At 32.8% G+C, this 22024-nt stretch overlaps 1 protein-coding gene across 1 annotated transcript; it reads left to right on the top strand.

Moving 5' to 3' along the window:
* The first annotated feature begins 737 nt into the window (after positions 1-737).
* On the top strand, positions 738-16460 carry LOC128555523 (uncharacterized). The gene is made up of 5 exons (XM_053537987.1): positions 738-1030; positions 10548-10616; positions 13178-13228; positions 14700-14756; positions 15018-16460. The coding sequence occupies exons 1-5, from the start codon at positions 934-936 to the stop codon at positions 15164-15166; spliced, it is 423 nt and encodes a 140-aa protein (XP_053393962.1). The 5' UTR covers positions 738-933; the 3' UTR covers positions 15167-16460.
* Positions 16461-22024: the final 5564 nt, after the last annotated feature.

Genomic DNA, 22024 nt, shown 5'->3' with positions numbered 1-22024 from the left:
CTTAATAGAGGTGGTCGCAAGTACAATGTGTTGTCGTAAATGAAATATTAACGAGACGGCACACATTAAAACGACGTCAATCTCACATCTAGAACTTAGCGGAGAATAAAAGGAGTATGTGATCAGATTCTTCATGCTTTCTTAAAACATGAAACAACTAATAGCTTATTTAAAATCAGAAATAACTCGTATTTCCTACCAAATGTCTCGTCAATATATTTTTCACAATTCTAAAACAAAGAGAATACAATAACGCTATACTGTGCCTGTTTTATGCAACAATTAATTTAATTTTTAAATGTAAAACTTGGCCCGCATATTTTATTTAATATTATTTTCTATTCTATATCAAATTAGTAAAACAGGAAAGCAAAATGGCTATAATACAATAAATCCTCATCTAAACTATACGACTTATTTAAACCGACGCGTTCACGATTGAAATAAATAAAGAGCTGACGTTACACCGGACCAATATTTTTTTCAGAAATTGAAACCATTGAACTTCCCACATTTCTGTTTAAAAATGTTTTAACTATGTAGGTAGCACACTGGGGACGTAATTTTCATATTATAAACTGATGCTGTTAATGATAATCATATAAAAATGTCTTTCTAATCATAATTATCTGTCTGTTTGATATTAAAATATTTCTGACCATATTGTTATGATATTCATGTTTAGTTGACCATTCCCTTTTGCTATGACATACGTCCATCCGCCAACAGGCGAGAAAACGTTGGCTATAAGAAGCTAAGAGTCACTGTAGAACGTGTAGTGATATATTGGACTTGGATAGGCTTATGCTAGTTGCAGAGCGTTAAGTTGTTATACCATTATCGGGAAGAGGCAGATCTAAGTGAATACAACAGATTGGAGAGCAGTTTTGGCTTTGATACCAAAAGTAACTCTTTTAAGGAATACTCAGGACAATGGACCTATTCATAACTGCAACAACAACATCCAAACAACTACAAATAGTAGGAACAACACTTCTGCTCGCTTTCTTCTTCCTTGCTTCACAAATAGGTAAGTAGATATTCGTAGTAGGGTATTTAATTAGTGACAAAATGTTTGCTGCTGTAAATTAAATTAATAACCTGTCACAAAATGTCAGGAGATTCACAATGTAAGATTTACGAAAACATAATTAATGATTTGACAAATTATTGAACAAAAGCAAGGATTCATTTTCTAAAATTTCCGACTGGCAACAGGAAGATAAAAAGAGCATTTACGTGAAAACAAAGTGAAAACAAAATTGGAGCTAGATATTTTTAACGAAAAGATATTTTAGGTATCAAATAATCATATCTATAAGCACATGGTAAATATGAAATTTACAAAGTCGTACATAGTTGATAGATAGTGTACATGACAATAAAATAAAGCAAATTCATTGAAGCCCACTCTACATACTTTTTTGCTTGTGAAGCGTTGAAAATAATGACATTTATATATTGTATAGCAGTTTAAGACTTTTGAAATATTTGTAGAGAAATTGAAAAAAATAACAATCAATCTTAAAAGATACAAAATTACTAACTGGTGGTTAATATTTATCATAAAACAATAATTCAAAAACTTTAAGGTTTCAGTATTTACATATCTAATTTGCAAATGATATTTATTAATTTGAAGTTGTTTAAGTTTAGTCGAAATATTTTTAGAGTCGATATGATTAACATAGTTCTAAATTTCAATCACACATACTTTAAGATATTACAGAAATATTGTATTTTACCATTGCATTTTTTTGTATATATTACTTTGTATGTTTTTTTTATAATGTTGCAGATTTTTATCAGAATTTAAAAAATGAATGAAATTTAAAAGAACAGCAAGACGTTTAAAAGCCGCTCCTTTAATTAACGGCTGTAATTTATTTCATATTTCAGTAGATGCTTTAAATAATTCAAGATGTTTCTAATATATCAAGGGCTATAGAACCCGAGAGTTTTCATTGTTTTATGGGTAATGTCTACCTGCTAGAAAGAAAAGTTTTCATATTATATAAATTAACTGAGGTGCGTATTATTCTGGCACGTCTTGACGGGAATTTTGTTAAAAAAGGAACAAGACCGAAACTTCCGAATTCCATGGAGGTTTTTTTCACCTTGCTTTCTTTTGAGAACCAGTTATTGCTATATAAACTGTAGAGACTCTTTCTGAATGAAATGTTCCTTTTTACGTAACTGCTCTATAGTATACCAGTATATGTACTGCACAGAACGTTCAGTCTTAGTTGTCTTAACATTAGTGTAATATACGGGCCACTAAACTTGTACGTAGGCTTCGTGCAATTATTTGCGAGAAATAGTCACTGGCGGCGCAGTATGGCTATGGCAATGACCTGAATGGACTATACGAACGGACGTGCAGACTATTATATAAATGCGTAGTATTGTAAACGCACTTTTATACCGCCATCATCAAATATTTATTTCTGCTGCAGAATTTTTTATAAACAGTGGATGGATTTCAAGTGAAAGAGTACTTGTTCTGACTTTATTCAGTCAGATGTCGTTAGGTATGGCATTGCCTTAATCATTAGCAGGATGGACGTTTAAGAAAATTCGCAAGGTGTACTTTTAGTAAAGTTCATCAATTTGGTGTCTTATAGAAAGGAAATTAATGGCTGGTGTGCAAATATAAATTGTATGTTGTGTAAATGTGTATTTCATTTCCACTCCAGGTAATACTTTATGGCTGGATATTATAAAACAATAGACAAGAGGATACCGACACGATGTGTCCTCAGCAAACTGCTACTGCTTGAAGAATTTTGATACGTTAAAGATTTTTACGTTATAAATTGTGCTATAAACTGGCAATTTTGATTTTCCTGTGCACTTAAAAACTGCTACGCATGAAATATTTACAGTTTATTTTTCCTTTGCGATCACTCTGAAAATATCACCACCGTTGATGTTATGGGTTTTACCATTAGTATTTCACACGTCTTTTGCTGGAGAAATGCGCCTGCCGCTGTGATTCACCTTTAGATCACCGTTTGTTAGTTCCTTGTGTCTGATTAATGTTAACAGTTGCTGTTACAATAGTCGTGATTTATCATTTTGATTGTGAACTTACAATATCCACAATCGTGTTGGTGGTGGTGGGCGTGTAGTAAAACGAACCAATGTTTTCTTGTTGTTAATTTCCGCAATCATGCATTTGTGTTTGATGAACTTAATAAGGATGTTGAACAAGACGATTATTCAGCGAACACGACATGAATGTCAAGAGCTGTTTCTTCGGCATTCTATACTTATGTTGGTCGGCATTCTAGGCTAACGTTGTTATTTTTAGTATGGTATTCCAGACTAACGTTATTCTTTTTATTATGACATTCTAGACTAGCATTGTTCTTTTCAATACTGCATTCAGACTGATGCTTTTCTTTTTCAGTACTTCTTTCTTAACGCTCTTCTTTTCCACGCGTCATTTTATACTAACTAGTCTAAACGGTTTTTTAAACGGCATTATAGATGAACTTCGTTCTTCTTTATACGTTTAATTTATTCTTAATACTCTTAAAATATTTATATTTTTAAGTAGAAATTTTGCTCAAAACATAAAAATTAAATTCGATCAGGTTATATTTACACAGATAATTAGGAAAGCGGTGAGTTTGAGTGGAAGAAACTTTCAATTTGATTATAATTTTGACACGTATATATCCAATCATTTATCTAGTTTGATACTAGAACTGGCATTCAACTTTTATGCGACTGTTAGCTGTTATCGATCAGAGTTTTAAATGTTTTACATGATGTTGTTAGTGTATGCAATTAACTTTACAAAATTAAAACCAATTTTGAGAACAGTAGGGTGAACACAAGGCCTATAATGTCCGTGCACTAAGACGACATATTAATATTGAAAGGTAATTAAAATTATATACGAGAGACGGTCAGAAAATATCCGGACTTTTTGTTGTTTCTCAAAAACCGTTCAATATTTTTCAAAAATTCCTTAATTCTTTTTCAAAGTATTCCCAACCTACTTCTATACACTTTTGCCATTTTCGTGAGCTTTTGAATTCAGTCTGCAAACAAGGTCTGGGCGGGACGACAATTGCAACTAGAAGGAGTTGATAAGTTATACTGTAGATGAGGCAGTATGAGAGGGGGCATTGCCATGCAGAAGAAGGTCATTTTTTCTGGGCTAGCCTGAAACGCAACTTTTTCAGTTTTTCTTTTTTCTTTCTTTGAGTTTTTTTAAAATTACTTTTGAATAGTATCTAACAGTCTCAGTTTGACCTTTTGGCATGAAAGAGCCAGTATTATTCTCAAAAAGCATTTAGTATAACCTTGCCAGCAGAGACAACTTAAACTTCTTGGGAGGTGGAGAACCAGCTTCTTTTCCATTGCTTTGACTGAGCTTTTGTTTCAGGTTCAGAATGATGAACCCACATGTCGTCCCCATTGACAATACGGTCAAAAACTTATTTTTATCACGGTTTGAACGCCCCAAATATTCTTTTGCAAAGGTTACCCTGGATACCTTTTGGTCTTCTGTAAGCTGTTTTGGCACCTATCTAGCACGTTCCTTGTCTGATTTATGCAAACGCTTTACCGATCCTACACTAATAAGCCAAGTCCTGCAATGTTACTCTGCGATTTTTGTTGACAAAAACCCCAACATTCGCCACCATAGTAGAGGTCACTTTCTCAGCGAGACTCTCTGCCTCACATGCTTGTCCTGCCCTCCACTCCATTAACTGTGAAACCCAGCTATTAAATATTGAATGGGATATGCAGGCTTTAGAATGTGGCAAGGTTTTTCAACCTCTAAAAGCAGGAATTTTACTACACATCTCTGTTCTTCAAGCTTATAGCCCATGGTAGCCCTAACACCTACCTTGTTTAAATGAACGTCGAAAAGTTGGCACTGACATCCGAGATCGACACATCACATCAACTGTATGTATTAAATTTAATTGTTAAATATTACAATTTAATAGACTCCGCCCAATGTGTGTCGGCTCAGGTACACTGGACGGGGCTAACTGTAAGACGGTTTGAAAACAACAGTTTTAAAACATTAATTTCTCGCTTCGCTAACGCTCGCTCGAAATTAATATATTCAACTTACAAAAAATACTTTGATAAAATTAAATATCGATTGTAATTGTATGTTGCCTCTTTTATAGATAATGATTCAAAGTTGATACTTTAATTGTTATCTAAGATGCATTTCAAAACAAGATGATACGAATCCCTCGAAGTAAGCCAAAATATACAATAAATCTAATCGAAGACCCAAACTATTTTATCATTTCGGTAAAGCGATCTAGTTATAATATACGAGCTGGAGATGAAAATCTGAATTTGACTGAACAGTGACATTTCTGTTGATATGTGCTGTAATTCATGAATCCCTATAAATGAGTCTCGTCGCCACCAAAAACATTTCCGCTCGAACCGGATATTCCTATCTGCATTGCATGTACAATCAGTGACAGACTATTATAATATTGATATACAAAACTATACTGCTAAATAGTTTTCCTTTTAATGCGTTGTTGAAGAATTGACAATATATTTATAAATTAGTAAACCGATCGATGATTGCGACAGTAATTATATACCCGACTAAAACAAAGTTTAAACGTGAACACAAACTCCAAGATAAAAAATGTAATTTTATTTCAATCATTTGAATATAACAATACGTCTGAAGCAAATCAAAAGCAACGAGACACTCTGTCTCAATACAAAAGTTTCATTTTGATTGTGTTTATACAGCAGAAAATCTAAGTATCTAGAGTATTAAGCAATATATGATGAGAATTTCTTCTATTATATTTGGCCAGACAGACTGATAATTATTGTTTTATACTGAAATGATTACAACGTTGTTAGTCAACATGTATGCGACATTTCATTTCTTTCAAATTAGGTCTTATTAATGGGTTCATTGCAAAGGTTCTTTATAGAAATTAAAAAAGTGGAATCATATTGTAAGCATTTATCTCGCCCCCATTTCATTAAATTTAACCGTAAATAATTTTGCCTTATAAAAGCTTTTATCAATTCAATGTATATCTGTTGAAACCATAACAAATTCTGTTAGAAACAACATTGAAAGAAATTGTCTGGTATGGATTAAAGAACATTTAAGAAAGCTTGAAAAACGTATGCAAATTCTTGACAAACACTTGAGTGCTTTTAGATATTAAATGACAGTAAAATGCTTTATTGTATGTGACCTTGAAGTGGATGCAAGTCTGTTTGTATGTAATTAATTCACTTTAACAGAAGACGTCATGAGAAATGCATGTAACTTCGTTAATTAAAGGACGTTTATAGCATTATGCATTATATTCACATACATTGTCAAAGAATGTTCACATGTCGTGAGCTTTGATACTAAATAATTCAAGAAAATTAAGACAGTGTAACCACTTTTTCAACTGAAAACCATTTCGGTAAGCAAATAATACGTTTCACAAAAAGAGACAATATGCGTCATATTTTGTACATTTTATGGCTTTGTGTGATCTGTAGTGGGAACGTAGTTAGGGTTAGTTAGGTCACTGTAAGAGGTCACAGGAGAACCAGCCAATCGGAGAGGAGGATTCCTATCACATGGCCAGGAGGACCAATCACCGACGAGCAGCATCGCTTCTCGACCAGACTCCATTGATTGTACATGTACTTTTGTATCATCCACCGAAATCCAGGGCCATCTGCGTAATAAGTGACCTGTATTGTAGTTATATCTGCCTGTTAGGGTTAGGAACCTTTTGTGCCTCTAATAGGAGTGTCAACTCCTGTATAGCGAAGGCCATTTTCGCTATAGATCTTAAAACCGTTGTGCAAAACTTAATTGAATATATTGCAAACGAATACGAATACGAATAATTTATTCAAGCATAAAACATTTCATGACAATGTTTATAGCCTACACAAATATATGTTCAGTGAAAACATAGTTAAATATTCACTGAAGCAGTAATATAATAGCAATATGTTACAATGTTTTAACAAAACAACAAGGTCTATATCAGTGTTATCACTATTTTGTGAAACTCTAAGAAATACGAAGTTTGTTAGCAAAATATATGAATTTAGCCAGGTTGCAAATAACTTTTTGAGGTGTGCTAACAACAGTAATAGGGTTTGAAAAACTTTGTTCTAAGATAACGGTAATGGAGACAAACCAATAAAAATGATGCTCATTTTCCATTTGTACCATGTTGCACGATTTACAAAGTCTTTGTTCTCGGTGAGTTTTATTTAATCTTACTGTTTCAATATTATTATTGTCATTGTTATTATACCAGATTTATATAGCGCCCTTTTCATGATAAACACGTTCAAATGCGCTTTCCATATAGCAAACGCAGCCACACAGGGCACTCATATATGAACTATTGGAAGAGACACGACACCGAGATAATGAAATTCTATACATATTCTCTGAGACTGATTCTGTGTAAATACTTTTAAAAGTCAAAATTGGGGGCCTCCGTGGCCGAGTGGTTAAGGTCGCTGACTTCAAATCACTTGCCCCTCATCGATGTGGGTTCGAGCCTCACTCGGGGCATTGAATTCTTCATGTGAGGAAGCCATCCAGCTGGCTTACGGAAGGTCGGTGGTTCTACCCACGCGTGATGAAATAATGCACGGAGGGGCACCAGCGTTCTTCCTCCACCATTAAAGCTGGAAAGTCGCCATATGACCTATCATGTGTCGGTGCGACGTTAAATCGAACAAAGAAAAAAAAAAGTCAAAATTATGTTTAAAAAAACTAAATGACTGTAGTCGGTTAGAGTTACGTATATCCGAAAACCACTTCTGAAGATAGCTATCAATGATTCTTTGTTTAATTGTGTTTACGGGGATATCAAAAGAAGCTTGTTCTTGCCAAACATACAAAAATCAACGGTCTGATAAAATGCTTTTGATTTGATTTGATGTAGTCCAATATTGGAAACCACATAAAACAATCTGAAAATGCGGTGGTAAAATAATTGTTTTGATTAACTTTACTGTTTTGTTTCCTTGTATTAATTTATTGTACACGATTATAAAAATGAATAAAAAAGAAGAAAAAAAAACAGAATCACTTTCAATCATTGACCAGACTGCTAGAGCCAGCGATCTGAGCATTATTTATTACTATTATTTTAACTCGTGGATATAATCGTTATTAAAGAGAATCAAAACGGCTGTTTGAGTGATGAAATGTATAGAAAATTATCCACGAGACCATTAGTAAAATGAGGCAAACATCACAATTAATTTTTCCTGCACATTGCTGTATGAAGGCAAAAATCGTTACTTTAATTTATAATAAAACAGAAGCATTACTTAATCATGACCATGCATATAGTAGAAATACTCAGCTCATAAACATTATCATTAAAAGCATACAATTAATTAAAACTATAAATTATTTGCGACAGACGTAAAACTTGAAATATTTTACGTTTTATTTTTATATCAATTTTAAACAAAGATAAAACTTTTTTTTATGTGGCAGCTTAAGTATTGAAATAACTGTTCCAACTGGGAGTCACTGTCAGATAAAGAAAGGAGTTCTTGTTTACAGTTTGCATGGCCACCATAAAAAAGCTGTAAAACAGAAGTTAAAATAGATCCTCTATACAAAATGGTATAATAAAAGCCGAATAATGAGAGCAACAGGAAATCTTACAGTGTCAACGTTAATAAAGTAACAAAAACCGAATGCATGCTATTGGCTTCCGCAATTTCATCTGTAATTTGGTCATATGGATGTTACATTTACTTGTACACAGCTTTGTCTATGTCATAATATTTTCCTTTTCTTAGACGTTTTGTACAATGAATCTAAGTCTTGTGCAGAAATATGTAAATCAAAGTGATTTGTCAAAGTCTTTAGTCTTTAGTCTCTGCATTGTTTATATATCTGTTTTATAGTGATAAAACATTTTTGTTCTATAGTTTTACAACAAATGTAATGCTAAATACTTTGAAATACATCATTTAAATGGAACTTATTAAATTACTTATTTCATACGAGAAATTACACCACTCCTATGCTAAATGAACAACTCCTCCCTTTCTACACTATGTACATTATAATTTAATCAGCTAGAAATTGAAAAAAAAAGTTAATAAGGTCTACAAGAAGAGTGTTTGCAAGCATATAATGCGGCCTAGCAAGAATATAACAGACATTGTTCTACATAGTCTGGTCCATACTGACTGGGTGCTTTATTTAGTACATTTTATTTATTGATTACGGGCAGTAACTGTTGGCCCTATTATGCATTCGCACATATACATTTAATTACAACATTAAGTTCTATAGGTTTTCAATTTACCAACACAAATCATATACGACAAAGATAACATTTATCTATTTGGGATGATCCGTGCATTAGAAAACCAATTTTGTAACAACAAAAGAGTTCAATTCCCACGACTCTATTTCGATTCAACCAAAATGTTTGATGTAGGTTACACGGTAAGTGATGTTTCCACATGACTTCGTTTCCCATCAAATCGTACGGATTCAAATATCAAAGTGTATCATAAAAACCGGAAATGATTGCGGAAATCAATGTTTAAATCTTGATCAGTGAGATATAGCGGCTTTGGGAGGCCATAAGTTTGATAATCATCGGTTGTTTTGTGACACATTAGTTGAAAACTCATCTGTGGGTTGGTTTACAACAAATGAAGAGATAGAAACAAAATCGACTTCCGCAATTGAGAACGCCAATCCCTATATGTAGGCTTGAAATGAAACGGTTAAGATAAATCAAAAGTCGATAGTGAAAAAGATTGTTAAATTTAGATAATGTCGTAGTTATTTCTATTGCCTTAAAAACGAGTTAAAGCTCCAGATCCTATTGTTTGTAAATGACTGCTCTATGCCTAGATAACTGAGGTACTATTTATTTACAGGTCAGCTCACGATTACAAAGCATTGTCTACCAAATGTTCTGAGCGCAATTATAACAGTTATTATTCATTTACTTATTTATTTCACGTCAGTAGTTATTATGTTTTGTACAAAGACACATGTATTGATACTTCAAAGGATAAATGTCAAAGCCTCAAATCCTTCAAATACACATATAAATTTGTCATTTAGGGCGACTGTGTACCTTCTAAATAAAGCTGCTTATTTGTAAGCAATTTGTAAATTTCTAATACCCCTCCTCTTCTCTGCATTACTGGTAATCAACTGCTAAAATAAAGGTCACTCCTTCATTCATCGTAAAAATGAGTAAGCGTAGATATCTCTTGCTTTGTACAAGAACTGCTCTCTACTTTTCGATCTGCTGCTTTTCTCAATATTTCTACAAAAGCCAACTGCGTACCGGATGCGGAGAAACAGGCGGTGATAAATTAAAACTGACGTGGCACTTTTCACGATATTATATTTATTTAAGAGTACAGATATACACATTGTTTTATTCATGCCTGATAAATAAATTGCAAGTTTATTATTTGTTGTTGTCAAAATGTAAAACAAACACTTTAGTCAAGGGATAAGAAATATATAAAAACGCAACGTTCTTTTAATTTTCTCGTTACAGGTCACTCAGATGCTAGAACACTTTCAACAGATGAAGACTTTTTCTCAGCACCCATTATCAAAAGAAACAGTAAGTACACTAATGTATTTATCGCAAGTTATTCTTGAACATATAAAAACTTCCACTGTTGACGTCATTTGTAATGTAATATAATATGAATACTTGCGTATTATTTCGTTTACCCATTCCGTTTTATCGCAAAACCTTGTATGTACAATGCATAATCTATGATAGCAACCGAAGAGTCAAGTTCAATTACTGAAGGGTTTAAGTGCTATGTTAACACCGACTTGATTATAGTTTTGATAAAAACAAAAATATCATATATTTATTTTTAAAACGCTTAGATGACAACAAATAACAGTAAGGAAGTCATGAATATTTAACATTATTATTTTTTTCATTTAACTGTAAGCCTGGTTTCCCTAACTTTTCATTATGTATTGCCATTATAAATTAATGACTGGTGCACCAGATTTGTAATGTGCTACTATATTTTTGACATATGATAGAACCTTTAGCCCTCTGCATACGTAAAAGTGACTTAGGCGTCCGAAACACAGCGCAAAATGATCTCGAATCACCTTTCTATTGCACTTTTCAGATTTGTTCTTTTAATGTTGCAAAGCTTAACAATAATTTCAATTCTATTACTGAACACCTAGTATTTCATTAGCAAAGGCAAACTATTTCTTATTGGAAGAAATCAAATTTCATTTTTAAGTCATCGTCAAGGAAAAAGGAAATGTAAGCAAAGGCGCACTTTGCGGACAAGTGTTTGTCATTATAATAATAATAAAATGCAAACGCTTGATCAATCCGAACTCACATTTTATTGGAAGTATTCATTCATTTTTGGGTATGTAGGCTTATGTAACTGATAAAATGCAAATGTTTTAAATTGTACATCGTTGCAAACAAAACATATTAGAATAAAACCTGTCATACAACTTGCCTGTGTCTAGAATCAGAATTAACGAAGTAATTAACATGAAGTAATTGTACTCGAATATATAATCGGATCAAATAAGAAGGTCATTGCCAGGTAGTAAAGGGTTACCAACAATAACTGTTCCAGTACATGTTACCCATCACACTTAAATGTGTAATAAGACTTATAAAATGGAATTCGCCCCTGATATAGCAGTTGGAAATGTCGAAAAGGGACACGTCAATGTATATTATGGAATATAATGGCATTTACCGTTTCTTTTACGTTTTGACATGCTTGGTTTATATTACTATTATACTTAACTAATACCTGCTATTATTATTGTAAGATCTGATTGAGACATTAATATGAATTATTAAAAAAAGATTAAAACAATATTTCATCGCTGAGCATCTTCAGCCTGGAGAGTTACGTAGGGCAGACGGCGTTCTAACAACAATTTTATTATAAAACAACATTGGTCGATGTCCCCGAGTCAGTAACTTATTGTCGATTTTACGATAAGCATCCTTTGCTTGGCTAAATACATTAATGAAACATTATTAAGTTTTAATATTTGACATTTTCATTGAAATATTTCGTCAGTTAAACCTATCCCAAATTGACGTTTATTGTATAAGGTAGGCAACGTCGCGCCAAATTATGCTACCTGTGTTAATTGTTTCCTCATAAATGAGATTAGAATCAAAAGCATGTGGGTAATGAGGTCGCTGTCAGAAAAAAACATGAAGTTATAACGTTCAAAATGAGAAAACAATAATAATTGATAATCTTTTCAAACATGACAATGATCTTTTTGAAGTTAAAGGATGTCGGTGGCAATATCACACATATTACCTATTAGAGATGTAGTGAAGAGGTGAAAATTTAATCTAATGGCAATTGATATGGATAAAGACATCATCTTACGCAGAATCATAAACATTTAGAATAATATTTAAAGTAATTAACACGTCAGCAATATGTGATTTAGGTGAAAGCATGCACAGCGGAATCTATGAAGTTTAAAAGCAACATATGCTATTTGAGTATGCTAGTTTCTGTGTTTATATAAGACAAACTGACAAATACTTTCAGAACATACATTGCAATTTCAGGGACGCCTAATGCAATAAAATCTCATCATTATTCTATTCTTGTCTACTTATACCAATTTACTAAATATATCACGCAACGTTCTAACAAAACGCATCATTGTGAATTATCATATAATCTTGCATAAAACCTTTGTTTTTCTTGCCGATTTCGACCATGCACAAACAGGGGGAAAAACGTGTACAAACAAGGAGATTCTCGTGAGCACGCGCTGTTGGTGAACGTTTTGAATATGCTGTTGGGGTCCAACGTAAGCAAATTATGGATCCCGAATCAATTTTTGCCTAAGTCGAAAGGTCCTAGACTTATGAAATCTTTTCATCTGCATTTTTATTAAAAATGTCATTTTCAACCTAACTTTACTTTTACTTGTAGTAAGTGCTACCTCTCTTGATACGCGACTGCATTGACGTTCCGTATTATTGTGTTATTACGCGTATTTGACTCAAAGTAAGTTTACACGCCGCGATTTAATCCCTGAAAACAATATTTACTGATTTAATAAAACTTACATAACCCCTTTATTTTTTCAGGCAAGAAGTTAAGAATCTGAAAACAATAACAATTTCTTTTTCATTTACAGCATGGTGGACTAAAAAATCAATTGATGCTATGGACACAATGCCACAAACAAGTAAGTAGAATTCATTCGCCTGGAATATCACGTTCTCGTTAGCAACATTAACACGTTCATCTTAGCAACAGACCAGCGTGAAATTCCAAATGGCTAGAAATTAATAGATAAGTAAGGAATTTTAAAATTTCCAGAACAAAGTTCTCCATAGTTGTTGTTCATGTGACTCTAAATTATTCTACAATCTATTAATCGTTTCAGAAATTGTTCCTAAACTATCACCTAAACATTTCCAATCAATTAAAACAAAGAAACATGTGTGATTATTTTGTGATTCTGTTCGCCTCTAATTGTATTAGTTACAAACTAATTTTCTGTTGAAATATATTAATTTGTTAAATCTATTCTACACGTGTTTTTTTTACTTAAGTCAGCTCTGAGACTTAAGCCGTGATTTGTTTTAATTGAGAAAAAACGTCGTGTAATAAACTAGAACAATGTAATTTAATTACCTTAGAAAGCGCTTTTGTATTTTGTTATATACGTAGCCTACACAATGCCAACAAAAGGGGGGGGGGGGGATGAACTACAGTACTTTGATAATCTGACTGTCGTTTACATATTACATTATACCAGATTTATGGTTGGTAGGGTATCATTTGTAAACTGGTAAGAAGTGTGATAGTACATGTAAATGGCAAATAATTCAGAATTGATATCAATTTCACAAAAACATAACATAATTACCTTTTAGATAATATATTGATTATTAACCTTGAACATTATGAAAAAAAAACTTGCTATATTACATTTGCCTCAGTTATAGAGCAATTAGCATAACATGCGAAACGAGCGTTAACTAACATGAATACCTTGCTTAATATACAAAACAAATGTGCAGAAATCACCAAACGTCAAACGTGGCCATTAAAACTACTCCTGTATTGATTTTTCCGCTTTCTATAGTCTTCAAACTATTTAGAGTGGACAGTGTTATAACTGAGAACAAATAAAAGCTAACTCAAAGAAAAGCGAAAAAGTCAATCTAACTCGCGACTACGGCATTTGTACGTTTGTAATGAAACTGATTTATTTTTTTGTCATAAATTGTGAACTTATTTTGGCAAAGTAGCATCTAGTAAAATGCAAAGTTATTTAACATGTTTGAGTGTAAGATTGAAACGTGGAACATTTAAACTTTATTAAAAGTAAACCTTTGGCTTAGTTCAGTATTGTACTGATATTAGTACTCAATATTTTTCATTTCCAAATTAATTAAAGTTTTATATATTATAATAAGATATGTAATTAATATCTTTGTAAACACATTAAATGTAAAATTGTAGAGATAATACACGTTTTTTTGTGTATTAACGTCTGCAGAAGCCCACGGGTCGCTATTCTTGCATAAAAAATATTGCACGACGACTAAAAGTTATTAAAAGCTTTACGTAATGCGAAAATAGCAGATTTGATATTAAACTGAATGGATATATTAGCTCTAAAACTAAACTTTGTATGAATATTTCAGACTTCGATCCCCAAGAGTCACAATATGGTAAATGTCAAGATGCAATTGAAGTTTACTGTAAGTATTAAATGAACCAAATAATATTCCAGAATTAAAAAAAAATAAATTAAAAACATAAGAGAGCATTTTGCTTTCAGGTTCTTTTTATATTGTTTAAGAAAAGAATTATGTTGTAATAAGAGAACAGTTGTGTTACTTGCAGTGTTACTTGCAGTTTTACTTGCAGTGTTATTTGATTTAAAGTTTTATAAACTTGGCAATGTTAACAAAAATAACATGTGTTAACTCATTTGTACATTTTGACTTGTTATTTTTCAGCATGCTACGTAGGAAGATGTGTTCAAAGTTTCGTCACATGTGCACGGCAGGCTGAAACAGATGAACTATTTAGCGCGTGCAAAATGCTCCACAAAATGTGTGCCTCGTCCTGTTCTAGTGGCAATCAAAATGACTTCATTAGATTGTGACCGTATCTAAAGTGACATTCCGTCCTACTGTTGGACATAATGTCAATTGATGTGTCGCAGCGCCTTTTCTTTGAAATAAACATTCGATTTTGTTAATGTTTGAGAATAATACATCTATTTATTTTTTATTATTTAAATAAACATCTGAATCATGGACTATAATACTTCATGGTAACAAGAAATGGCGTAAATAAAATCGCAGGAAAACAAACGCTTATTTTTGTTGTTGAATAAATCAATACGATATTGTCTTCAAGAAAATAATACCAGGTACTAAAAATTATATCATAACTTTTTCTGCCAATGGTATTACATTATGTTACCTTTACTCCATTTTATACATATCTAAATATTTAAAAGGCAGATTATTTTCTGTTTTGTTTCATAAAATATTCATTCTAATCGAAATTGTCTTATTTTACCACATTAAGATATTCTAAAGTTTTGCAAAGCACCCATAGATTAATGAAAACAAACAATTAAATGGCAATGTGATTAAAACACTGAAGTGAAGTTAAATTGTTAATTTACGGCAATGTAAAGACTTGTAATGAGTTTATATTTAATTCTGGTATTTCTTCTATTTACCTTGAAATGCGAGCTGCCACAATTTCTTGTGATGAAGGTGTCACAAAACAGTTTATTTTCAAATTATAGTCATGCTGAATATTTTATACAAAATGAATTTAATTATTTACGCGAAATCTCTTAATTCAATGCAGTCCTGAAGCATTTTTTAGTTTCCTGTGTAGATCTATATGCTATAGTTACAGTTGCTTAAAGATCAAACATTCTTAACTCTATATATTTCTATTTTATCTTTATATTTGCGTCGTTTCCGATCCATTTTCAGTAATTTGGCAGCCAGTTCTGTGTGTAAATACAGCCGATATTTTGTTACAGGTAACTCTTTTTCAACTGATACACCTATGACGACAAATCTGTTGTATATAAAACTTTTCATGTTTAGAGGTTGAGCACGATCAAGCATTTACTTGTTTGTTAGTAAAACTAAAGAGGATAAAGCAGCAAAGATCTAGGTAAATAATATAACTATTCTTTGGTGAAATGCTGAATGCTGTTTGTCATTAAGTTCAATAAATAATCCATGTATATGGTGTGTTCATTTCCGTGTTTTACTCTAAACTTTAATTGCTATTTATGGGTTCTGTTCTATGGAAAATATAATTGTAAAGATAGTATCTTTATTCTCTCTTCAACAGATGGTAGTAATTTTGTCACATATGTAGGGACGCAATATAGACTGAAAATAAATAATTAAATAAAACTATCACTACACTTATTTTTTTTGTTTTGCCTTTTATTATTGTCCTATATATATGAACACATAAAACTTTACTGCACAACTTCGTCTGATTAACAATAATATACTTATTTTTTAAGTTCGATACTTCATTGTTATCCAGTTGAACCGATATAACTATATAAACGATTTTTCTAAAGCAACCTTTGTTGTCGCCATCCAGATGACCAGGCATTATTTTTATCGTAAATATTTGCCAGTTAAACAGAAGGTACACAGTACTAGTTTCGTAAAGTGACTTACTCGGTGTATGAGATCGACTGTCCATTCTGATTCCCCGAATTCACATTCTTTCCAGCCCGTACAATCTGAGACAGTGTCATTGGAGACTGTTAACGAGTTCATGATATAGTCCAATTTTTCCTTTAATAACCGCATACCGTCTGTAAATACGAGAGGTGTTTAACTAATATTTGAAACAAAAAGTATATTTAGTGATCTATATTTATTTGCAACACATGTTTGGGATCCCTGAAGCTATTAATCCAATCTATTCTGCAACGCTTAGACCAAGATGCCAAAGTTGTATGAAAAGTGAACTGATCCAGCTCTAGACATGTCGTTAAGTTTATAGTGCGCTTGTACAGTCCTCATCATGTCTCTCTATATATCACCACCCACTGGAGCTTTATTTGGAGATTTTGAAAACAATTTATTAGGATTTATGAAACTGACATAGCTCAGTATCAGTTTAGGTATATAGCTATATGCGCTGACTTGGTAGAACACTATAATTTAGCCAAATCTTCTTGAAACAGTCTATGTACTTTTGCTTTAAAGAAATTTACAACATTTTCTGTATGTAATTCACGGTTCACTTTAGTTTGCCTCTTTAATAGATACCAGCCAATGCTATAAATCCTGCAGCTAAAGAATCATGGTCAACGGTACTAATGTTATACGATCGTATGTAGCATAACCGCCTGTGTCAGTAAAATAAAAAAGAAAGGTTTTATGTTTATGATGGGAACTCCAAACCTAGAATTGATGGAACAACATTATACCAGTCGAGTCCACATCTGTTGTCATATTTACCTACCAAGCACCCAGTTAGGGCGATTCTGTTTGGAAATAAATCACCCTACACTGAATGAAACTTAGGATATCGGCCACCACAAGGAACACGGATCGGTAGCGTTTAAGTCTAACCTGAAAATGACTAAGTCGCTGACACCCTATAGCCTCATCATAATTTCGTACACAGCTTCAGTACCCGTCAGCTGGTTTGTACAGTGTTCCTGTTGCATTCCCGTACCTTTAAAGTGCATATATCATTAAGAAATTGTTATGGGGGAAAAGTGAATGCTAACGAAACAATACTGGACAAAATATCGATGCATATTAAACTCCAATTCTGTTCCAAATGGACCAAATCAGAGTCTTGTAAGCAGAATTCACAGCAGACGGGTTTAGATTGATTTTTACAAAAAGAGGAGAAGATACCCGTTATAAGCATTAAAATAGGATATTTTCAAACCTGCTCTTTTTATTGATATAGGATGGACGAATTCTTCCGGTACCTGTGCCAGAGGCTCAGAGACAACCAGGAATAACAAGTACACAAAGGCAATTATCCAATACCTGCCTTTTCGATAAAATGATTTTCAACCTACCCTACTTAAACTTGCTTTTAATAATCAATAACTTGACACGCGCCTTTACTGATGATTTGTCTTTATTATTATAGCGTATGAACTCATGTGTCGCTTGGTTTAAGGCTTAAGTCGTCGGTAAAACCTTGAAGATTATAATGATTATTTTAAAATATACACTTTTATAACTATATTGAATTTTTACAGAGAAATGTTTCATACAATCTTTATAAATGTAGTTATGAACATGGCACTCCCTATTATGCTTCATTTTATTAATAGGTAGCTGTCTAAGGACAGGGCACAACCTAAGCACGATCTTTTTGAGGAACTCTCCTGCATTTCTTACCAGTTTCGACATTTGACATTTGATGGTGTGCATCTAAATCTATCTTTAAAGAGAGGATTTGCATTCTTTGAATATACTAAATTCAGTTTTGAATCTATGTTAAATTATGAATTAATACTGATAGGATTTAAATTTGACCAGGTCGGGATTTGGATTATTCTTGTATATTATAATTAGACTTTACGGCTAATTAACATTTGCAAGATATTTGAATTGTTACTCATCAAAATATACGTTGTTAATAGTTGCTGTTTTTTTTTCTGTTGCCTTAAGTATTTTAGGTAACGGACAATTGTTACCTTTAGATGTAACAATATCTGTAAGAAGATATGTTGGAAGCATAAGGCGCAACCAAGCAAAATAATAGCAGACTCAGTTTATTTGAAACTGTTTTGAGAGGTTCTTTAAAAATTCTTTGGTGTAAATTAACCTTTTCTTTAAATTATCACATTAGTTCATTTTATCAGTAAGTGTAAAAATTTCGTGGTTATCGAACTTTGTACAAAATGATGTTATTGAAAGTATAATATAGTGTGAAAATCAATTTTGCAAATTTTATTTATACAAAATCTGGCTAGAGTCCTGGGATTCTGGCTGACTTATGGCTAGTACTTTTATCTACCCGGCCGGAGCAGTTGACTGCTTACACTATTTTTTGTGCAGTCTACGAATTCTTAAGATTTCAATATAAAAACAAGAAAGTATAATGCATGCGTTTTTATAGTAATTCCGATTGCAGCGAAATAAATGGGTAGTAGTATGCTAATTGGCTTTATATAGATTACAAAATGTTACAACAATTGTAAAAATCAAAGCCTTGAAATGTCTGATGTTTGCGGGTTTTTAGTAGATTTATTTTCTGTTTAAATTGTAGTCTATGAATATACATGAATGAGAAACAAATACAAGTTTAATGTGCCTCATATCTGAGATGAACTCTGCCAGACCCAGCTTGTGGTGGAACCATGAGCTGGAATACCGTGTCATTGATAGATCTTATATAATCTAAATGGTCAGTGTGAGTGGATACAGGTTGAATAAGAACTGCTTGTCCATTGATAATTACTCCGCATTGTTCATGAATGGGACTATTTTGTGTAGCACATGAACATCCTTTGAATGTGATTCGGAATAAAATAAAGATGCTATGATTGTCAGAAATACACTTTAACTTTGGTATCGGGATAAACTCGCAACCAACAAGAATACTTCAATGGTAAAATAATTACGCACTGCACGGCGATCAGTTATTTCAACAGGAATTAAAACTCTGTGAGCAATGTGTCGTCTTTCAAAGGAATCATACCCACCAGTACTTATTAATACACATGCAACTTTGGCTAAAGGAAGTTCGGTGGTTCTAGGTTCGTGCCCGAAAGGGCATCTAATGTCCTTTAACGTCAACGTCATATGTTCATTGATATGCGGTGTGAATTACAGCTCAAAACCAAACAATTAAATTATATTAAATATGGTTGAAACTTTACTTGACAAGCAATTAACCCTTGATCTAATAAAATGCACTTTTATCTTATATAAATATCAATGCACTTATTATGTCATGCCGAGAACAATATCGCAGTTATTCGTTATGAACTTCACACTTTCTCATAAATATCGCACAATATCATAAAATCTTGACACCGGTATTATACAATCAAAGCTTTTTCTACTATGTTCTCGCTGTTATCGTCTTGTGAATCATTGCCACTCTCTGTGAAACAGAATTTGTGTATCAGTTATTTTTATTTCACACGATGGTCTGCCAAAACGATTATTTGGAAGAAGTCGTTTAAAGGTCTATTTTTTATTTTTGTCTGCCCCTAAAGCGCAGTCAAGTGAAGCAATGTGCACAGTCTTGAGAAAATTTATTGTAAGGATGATATTTGATTCTAAGAAACAAGGCAAAAAGGTCCGAACAGAAACGAAATACAGAAAATAAAAGGGTGACACATCATATTTGAATGTATAGAAATGAAAAAAATAGCATTACGCTTTCCACTTGTTTTTGTCCCCATATGACCAACTTCTGCACTTGACCTATATCTTAAAAAGAGCAACATTTAGACTAGGTGCAGCTATTGTTTCTTGTCAACATTTTCTGGTCCTTCGGAATCATTGATTTCAACTCATTTAGATTTGAAGATTGAATACTGCTTAACCCGGTGTTAGGGGGCGTGGGCAGTAATGCATTTTCCATTACGGCTCATGAACAGACTCAATCAAATCGAGTCTGTTATTTTCACTGTTTGCCTTGTTCTCGGTGCTTCCGAGGGATCTACTTTCCAGATTTTATTTACTTCGCAACAGCGGGTGTTAAATGCTGTGTGGCGGCCGTAAAATGTCGCCCCGACTTCATCGCAGTGTTGTTATATTTTCTGGTCCTTCGGGATCATTGATTTCAACTCATTTAGATTTGAAGATTGAATACTGCTTAAGCCGGTGCTAGGGGGCGTGGGCAATGTTGCATTTTCCATTACTGCTCATGAACAGACTCAAACAAACCGAGTCTGCAATTTTCACTCTTTGCCTTGTTCTAGGTGCTTCCGAGGGATCTACTTTCCAGATTTTATTTTGTATTTCTGATTAACGGTCTCGGTGTATGCTTGATTCACTTACTATTTTACTTTGGCTCTCTCATATCTCACCTTTACTAGTATTTGTGACAAACAAAAACGTACAACCTAGAAATTAAATAAAGCATTTATGGAAAATATACAAACTGAAACTTTTTATGAGCCTAGATACTTTAGCTACATCTTTCAAAAGACTAAATGGCATATCTATACATTTTTCATACAATTAGAACAATATGTGGTTAATAACATAAACATTCAACGTTTTTAAATAATTTTATTAAATACAACCTAACCAAAAGAATTATGCTTACCTGCTTAGAACTAACAAATCAGTGAATTTCGCTATAAGGCATAAAGTCATGACAATATCAAAAATAACGTATAAATGGACACACTTCTTAATTTTCACAATCCCACTTATCCAAACCTCTGCTGATTAATTACTGGTCGTGCAACACATTCCTAAATTAATCAGATAAATATGTTTATTTATGACTGCAACAATTTACTGATACAGGTTCGTACGAAAGACCGGTGGTGACATTTCAACTTCACTATTTCTCGATTTCACAATTTCTCGATTTCACGATTTTATTTCACGATTTCTCTAGTTTACTTCACACTTTCACCATTTCGCGATTTCTCTATTTTACTTCACGATTTCTCGATTTAACTTCACAATTTAACGATTTCACGATTTCTTGATTTCATGATTTCTCGATTTTACTTCACAATTTCAAGATTTCACGATTTCTCAATTTCTCGAATTAACCTAGAGTTTACCAGACTTCAAGATTTTGTATTTGGAAAGACATTTGGAACATGTGCAGATGATGATGTCCAAAATGATGAAATAATAATATCGAAGTACTTGAAGAAAATATGAGACAAGGAGTGCTGCCGCATGGTCTGAATGAAGACAAGTATGTACCAAAGTCTATTCTCGAACTGTTGAGAAAGTGTTTGACCTACGACTTAAGAAAAGGGCAAAGTGCAATTGACATCATTCATAAA

Source organism: Mercenaria mercenaria, chromosome 3 (genome assembly GCF_021730395.1).
Source record: "Mercenaria mercenaria strain notata chromosome 3, MADL_Memer_1, whole genome shotgun sequence".
NCBI classification, from domain to species: Eukaryota; Metazoa; Mollusca; class Bivalvia; order Venerida; family Veneridae; genus Mercenaria; species Mercenaria mercenaria.
Note: the sequence above shows the minus strand (reverse complement) of the source record. Positions and strands in the feature narration are given on the sequence as shown.

Coding starts and splice junctions, on each gene's coding strand:
- LOC128555523 (XM_053537987.1), top strand. CDS start 934: ATGGACCTATTCATAACTGCAACAACAACATCCAAACAACTACAAATA. Junction 10,617..13,177: donor ACCCATTATCAAAAGAAACA/GTAAGTACACTA, acceptor TTTCATTTACAG/CATGGTGGACTAAAAAATCA. Junction 14,757..15,017: donor AGATGCAATTGAAGTTTACT/GTAAGTATTAAA, acceptor GTTATTTTTCAG/CATGCTACGTAGGAAGATGT.